This window comes from Elephas maximus, chromosome 7 (assembly GCF_024166365.1).
Source record: "Elephas maximus indicus isolate mEleMax1 chromosome 7, mEleMax1 primary haplotype, whole genome shotgun sequence".
In the NCBI taxonomy this organism is placed as follows: domain Eukaryota; kingdom Metazoa; phylum Chordata; class Mammalia; order Proboscidea; family Elephantidae; genus Elephas; species Elephas maximus.
The window spans coordinates 107,293,150-107,300,086 of NC_064825.1; the positions used below are offsets into that span (position 1 = coordinate 107,293,150).

The following is a 6,937-nucleotide window of genomic DNA, read 5'->3' on the forward strand; positions in this document are numbered from 1 at the left end:
ACTATATAGTTTTATTATAAATACATATGCTCCAAACATTGCTGAACTTACATTATACCATTGTATAGTGGATTTCATATGGATCTTCCAATATTGGAAGTAATACCTTCTATAGTTTATTTTAGCTTAAAATCAAATATGGGACTTACTTACCATCTTCTAGTATGAATAATAAGTCTTCACTGTTTCTACAAATATTATCATTTGTTTAGATAACACTACATGAAAGCTAACACCAACCCCTTTGTTTCTTTTCAGGAGAGAGAACCGAACTAACTGGGCCAACAGAACCTAACAGTGCAGACTGAATTCATTCTCACGGGAGTAACAAAGAGGCTTGAACTACACCTCCCCCTTTTTGGTGTCTTCCTCATCATCTACATGATCACAGTTGTGGGCAACCTAGGCATGATCATCCTGACCAAGGTGGACTCCCGCCTACACACACCCATGTATTTTTTTATCAGACACCTGGCTTTCATCGATCTTGGTAATTCTACTGTTATTTACCCCAAAATGCTAGTAAATTTTGTTTTGAATCAAAATACCATTTCCTGTTATGAATGTGCCATACCGATGGCTTTCTACATTTTATTCATTATCACTGAACTCTACATCCTGGCGGCCATGGGCTATGACCGCTATGTGGCCATCTGTAACCCTCTGCTCTACAATGTTATCATGTTCCAGAAACTTTGCCATGTGCTCACAGCCATTCCATACCTCTTCTGTACATTTCAGACTCTGTTGCTCACCAGTAAGACTTTTACATCAACTTTCTGTGGTTCTAATGTCATCAGTGATTTCTTCTGTGATAATGTTCCCTTAATACCTTTGCTCTGCTCAAATGCACGGCAAATAGAATTGATGATCATAGTGTTTGCATCATTTAATTTGATGTCTTCCCTCCTGGTAGTCCTGGTGTCCTATATGTTGGTTCTGATAACCATATTTCGAATGCATTCTGCTGAGGGCAGGAAAAAAGCTTTCTCCACGTGTGGTTCTCATCTGACAGTGGTGGTTGTGTTCTATGGGTCTCTACTATTCATGTATGTGCAGCCTGAATCTTCTCATCCTTTTAGCACTGACAAAATTACTTCTGTGTTTTACACTTTAGTCATTCCCATGCTTAACCCCTTCATATACAGCATAAGGAACAAAGAGGTAAAAAATGCCTTCTACAGGAACTTTAAAAATCCATGTAAACTTTGTAATTAATATTAAATATTATATGAACTATGAAATAGGCAGATATCATTTGATCATATTTCTAGTGCGTATAATTACATTTTCTTGGTTTTAGAGCACAGACTAATTACAAAGTACAGACAGATGGCTCGTTTCCCTTATATTCATTCAAATTTATATTAACCTTTATATTTTCTATCTTAAAAGTCATGTGATTCCCAAGATTACTTGTTTCTGTTTCAATGTGTCCTTATGTGATTGCATAGGAGCTCATACTTCTCTATATGGAACACTTACTGCACTGTACATCAATAAATTACTTGTTTGTTCCTGTCACTGTTTATTAAGGATGGCGAACTTCTGAATCTTATTTTCTTTGAGGTTTTTGAACTTAAATCAACAGGGTAAGCAAAGTTGGAGACAAAGAGTTTGCTGTGATCCTGTAGGCATCATGAATGATTCATTTGTCTTCTAATCAGGCAATTTGACAGAGACAAGTATTTCTGATTATCTATTCTGTAATCTTAATCAAACATGTACGTATACTAGATGATTTTCATCTCTTAGCATTTCATTTGATTTCCTTGTTCTTTTGATAATTAATTCCCTATTTAGATACCTAGGGTCTTATATACCGATTCTATTGATCATATTTAAATGCATACATAGTAGCTAGGAAAGTAAGAATGGATAAAAATAAATTGAATAAAGAAAGAGAAGGTGGAGAATAGCATGAAGGAAAAAAAGAAAAGATATTTATGATGCATAATTGGAAAGACTAAAAGATTTATTATAGGTAATAACTAATGGTGAAAAACTATTTTAAGAACCAGAAGAAAATATTGATACATTTTCTAATTCACATTTTCAATGAATTTGGAGAACGTTGTATTGGTAAAGAAGGAAGAACATGTCAACAGCAAATAAATTCGTGATTGTATTAGGGGAAAAAGACCCCAGACACAAATCCAATCAAAATGATTCTTTGTTAAGCCAAGATAAAGAATGTAATTCCAAAGAGGGAATCATCAGCTTGCACTGGGCACAAAAAACTAATGCGTCCTTTAATTCACAGCCCTGGAGTGTTTAATATGCAATTACAGAATGAAGTAAAGTTAGGAAAAATTCTGATATGTGTTTCCTCACTACGTCATTGTTAAAGGCCTGATAACAGATGCAAGATCTTTACAGTGACAGGTTTAAAGAATTTTTGTTGACTAAGCACTAGGTTTGGTTTTTTTGGTTGCTTAGTTACCAATTGGTGATATGTGCTTTGCTGACTAATTGCTGATTAGTGGCTGTAGGGGGCTTATAAAAGGAGGAGGGCGTTAAAGAAGATATTCCAAACATTCTTTTCTGGAAATGTAGAGGTTACATAAAGCCTCCCTGGGCGGGGGGTTGGGGAACTGATGACATTCATTCTTGACTTGGTTACAAAGAAAACACTTCCTTACATACCAGATAACAGACAAAATTGCACTAGCTCTCTGTAATTATTAATCAGTTCAGTTTTCTGATTCCACAAACTTTCTACACAAAATGTATTCCAGGTCTGGACTCCATTTTAGCCTCCTTACTCCAGTGAAGCATATAGCTTTGGGTATCTATATCATTCCCTCCTTTTGATCATTTGAACAAACTTTGATTACCTTAACAACATTCTGTATAGACTTAAGTCATCTTCAGCATGGATTCCATTTTCCAAATGGTGACCAATTTGTTTTTTGGGCGTTTAATCTCACAGCTTTGACATGTAATCAGGATGCAATGAAAAAATGCAGCACTGGGCAAATCTGCTGCAATAAAACTCTTTAAAGTGTTAAAAAGCAAAGATGTCACCTTGAAGACTAAGGTGCACCTGACCCAAGCCATGGTATTTTCAATCTCCTTATATACATCCAAAAGCTGGATGATGAATAAGGAAGACCAAAAAAAGAATTGATGCCTTTGAATTGTGGTGTTGCAGAAAAGCACTGAATGTACCATGGATTTCCAAAAGAATGAACAAATCTGCCTTGAAAGAAGTACAACCAGAATGTTCCTTAGAAGCAAAGATAGTGAGACTTCATCTCCCATACTTTGGACATGTCAGGAGGGATCACTCCTTAGAGAAGGACACCATGCTTGGTAAAGTACAAGGTCAGGGAAAAAGAGGGAGCCTCTCAATGAGATGGATTGACACAGTGGCTGCAGCAATGGGCTTAAGCATAGCAAGGGTTGTGAGGATGGCTCAGGACTTGGCAGTATTTGTTCTGTTGTGCATAAGGTCGCTATGAGTTGGAACTGACTCGAAAGCACATAACAATGGCGCCTAGGATTTCAAAGTTTATGTTTTCCACTTCATTTTTGTCAACCTCCAATTCTCCTAGATTCAGACTTTGTATATTCCAGGTTCTGATTATTAACGGATGTTTGCAGCTCTTTCTTCTCATTTTGAGTGGTGTCACATCAGCAAATAAAGGTCCTAAAAGCTTGACTCCATCCATGTCATTAAGGCTGACTCTACTTTGAGGAGGCAGCTGTTCCCCAGCAGTATTTTGAGTGCCTTCCAACCTGAGGGGCTCATCTTCTGGTACTATATCAAACAGTGTTCTGCTGCTATTCCTAAGGTTTCACTAGCTGAGTCTTTTCAGAAGTAGACTGCCAGGTCCTTCTTCCTAGTCTGTCTTAGTCTGGAAGCTCAGGTGAAACCTGTCCTCCGTTGGTGAGCCTGCTGGTATTTGAGTACCAGTGGCATAGCTTCCACCATCACAGCAACACAGAAGCCCCCACAGTATGACAACCTGACAGACAAACGTAGAAGAGCTGCTTTATGGGCTAGATTATTCATATCCTTTCCTATATACAGTGTTTTCCATTATAGAGTTTATTTGTTAACTGCTTTCAGGTAAATATAATAGTAGCTTTACTGTTTATTTGACTTTTCTATTTGGACGTTGTTCTTTCTTCCTGGTAATTTTACTGGGGTGTTTAGACTACATATTTTCACTAGGTCCTAGCTCATCCTTATATTTAGGCTTCTTTTTTGAAATGACTTGGGTAGGTTTTGTAGCTGCTGTGCCTGTAAGGTCATTAATTTACTTGTCTTAGCAGTTTGTTTGGTTTCTATGGTCTGAGCTAGTTCATTGAGCCAAACCTGTTATCTTGAAAACACGAGTGGTTTTTCCAGCCAAGCTGATGACTTTTTCTTAAGCGAAAGTTCAGATAATGCCAGCATAAAACACTTCCATTTTTAGTTTGCATGCAAGAATGGATTTTTGTCTAATTCACTACAGGAGAAAAGACTTTATTAAGAGCTTCATGTAAGTCTTTTTCTTTCCTTTTTTCTGGGACGGCTTTAAGCATTTCCTTGGTCATTCTGTTGGGGTCTACAGCAAGACTAGCCTGAGTATTTTCCAGTCAGCATGCTCTAATCACATTTGAATGTCTCCAGGGCTTTCTAGCATGTGTACTAGTTAAATTCAGGCTGCTATGAATCAATTAAGACCTTAAATTCCCTAGCAAACGTATCAGGATCTTTTTGAATATCTGAAAAAATTTTTTAATGATACTGTGTAAATCATTATGAGTCTAAGGAACAAAGGTTTTATATATATGTGTGTGTGTGTGTATATGTATGTGTGTGTATATATATGTATATATATATGTGAGTATATATATATATATATATATATATATAAAATCTCCCCCACCCACTCTTAAGATTTTCTCAAGTGCCTACTCCAGGCAGAGGGGAATGATTTTTGAAAGTCATTTTGGGAATTGCACAGGGAGGATCTGAAAAATCCCTGGAGAAATAGGGAAGTTCTGAAGGTCTGACAAGGGATAACTAGCTTTTCAAGAGGCATAGAGGCTAAAGAAAGAAAGAGAGAACCAGCCTCTGAAGAATCAGAGGCAGGAGATGGAGAAACAGTATTAGACTAGGTTTGAGACTGTAATTCTCTTATCTGCTTAGGCTGTTTAGCTACAGTGTCCTGCAGGGAAGCAAAATTGTCACTCTATAGGTTTTGAGAAGTCTCTGTTGTTGTTGTTCTTAGGTGCCGTCAAGTCGGTTCCAACTCACAGAGACCCTATGCACAACAGAATGAAACATGGCCCGGTCCTACGCCATCCATACAATCATTGTTATGCTTGGGCCCATTGTTGCAGCCACTTTGTCAATCTACCTCACTGAGGGTCTTCCCCTTTTCCACTGACCCTGTACTTTACCAAGCATGATGTCCTTCCCCAAGGACTGATCCCTCCTGACAACATGCCCAAAGTATGTAAGACGCAGTCTCTCTATCCTTGCTTCTAAGGAGCATTCTGGTTGTACTTCTTCCAAGACAGATTTGTTTGTTCTTTTGGCAGTCCGTGGTATATTCAATATTCTTCGTCACTGGTATTTGTCTAGGAAGAAGGGTTGGAAGTGGCTCATCAATCATCAGTAATGTCCTTCACTCAATCTCCTAGTCGAGGCTTGTAAAATCATACCAAAATGAGAAGATTCCTAGATTACTGCCACTCTCCTGAACATTATAGTCAGCCACAGGACCAAAAAGTATTACTCATCTATGTATTTTTTTGTCAGAAAACTGGCCTTGATTGATTTTGGTAATTCTACTGTTATTTACCCCCAGAGTCTAGTAAATATGATTGTGAATCAAACTAATATTTCCAATTATGCATGTGCCACACAGATGGTTTTCTACTATTTTGTTCATGATCACGGAACTCTTCATCATGGCAGCCATGGCCGATGACTGCTGTGTGGCTGTCCATAACCTTCTTCTCTATAAAGTTACATCCCAGACACTTGGTCATGTGTTCATGGATATTTCATACCTCTTCTGTACTGTGCAGTCTCTAATAAACATCAGTACAATTTTTACATCGACCTTCTGTGGCTCTAATGCAATATATGGTTTCTTCTGTGATGATACTCTCTTTATACTGTTACTCTGCTTAAATGCTCCAGAAGTAGAATCGTTGCTCTTAATATCTTCAGCATTTAATTTGATGTCCTCCCTTCTGGTAACCCTGGTGTCCTACCTGCTGATTCTGATGGCCATATTTTGAATGTATTCTGCTGAGCAGGGTAAAAAATCTTCCTCAACCTGTGGTTCTCGTATGGCAGTAGTGGTTATGTTCTGTGGGGCCCTATTATTGACATAGGTACAGCCTGCATCTGCTCATTCTTTTAACAGTGACAAAATTGCCTCTGTGTTTCACACTTTAATTAGTCCCATGTTTAAAAACCCATTGCTGTAGAGTCAATTTCAACCCATATCAACCCCACAGGAAAGAGTAGAAGTGCCCCATTGGGTTTCAAACTGCTGACCTTTTGGTTAGCAGGCTTAGCTCACAGTAGCTCTTACCCACTGCACCACCAGGGCTCTTCCCCATGCTTACCCCTTCACATACATATAGCTTAAGGAACAAAGAGGTAAAAAAGGCTTTCCAAGGGGTCTTTAAGAATCCATGTAAAATTTGTATTTAGTACAAAATGTACACTATTTTCTAATAAACTATGAAATAGGCTAATGTTATTTGATCATATTTCTAGTACATATAATTACATTCTCTTTTTTGTTGTCGTTGTTATGTGCCGTCATGTCGATGCTATAGGACAGAGCAGAACTGCCCCTAGGGTTTTCAAGGAGTGGCTAGTGGATTCGAACTTCCAACCTTTCTGGTTAGCAGGCGAGCTCTTAACCATTGCACCACAGGACTCCACATTCTCTTTGGTTCTGTAGAAAAAAGTAATTAT

General features: G+C 38.0%; 1 protein-coding gene across 1 annotated transcript; it reads left to right on the forward strand.

The window, feature by feature from the left end:
- The first annotated feature begins 381 nt into the window (after window positions 1-381).
- LOC126080246 (olfactory receptor 8K5-like) lies at window positions 382-1,218 on the forward strand. The gene has a single exon (XM_049891508.1). It carries the CDS (start codon window positions 382-384, stop codon window positions 1,216-1,218), a length of 837 nt encoding a protein of 278 aa, XP_049747465.1.
- The last annotated feature ends 5,719 nt before the right edge of the window (window positions 1,219-6,937 follow it).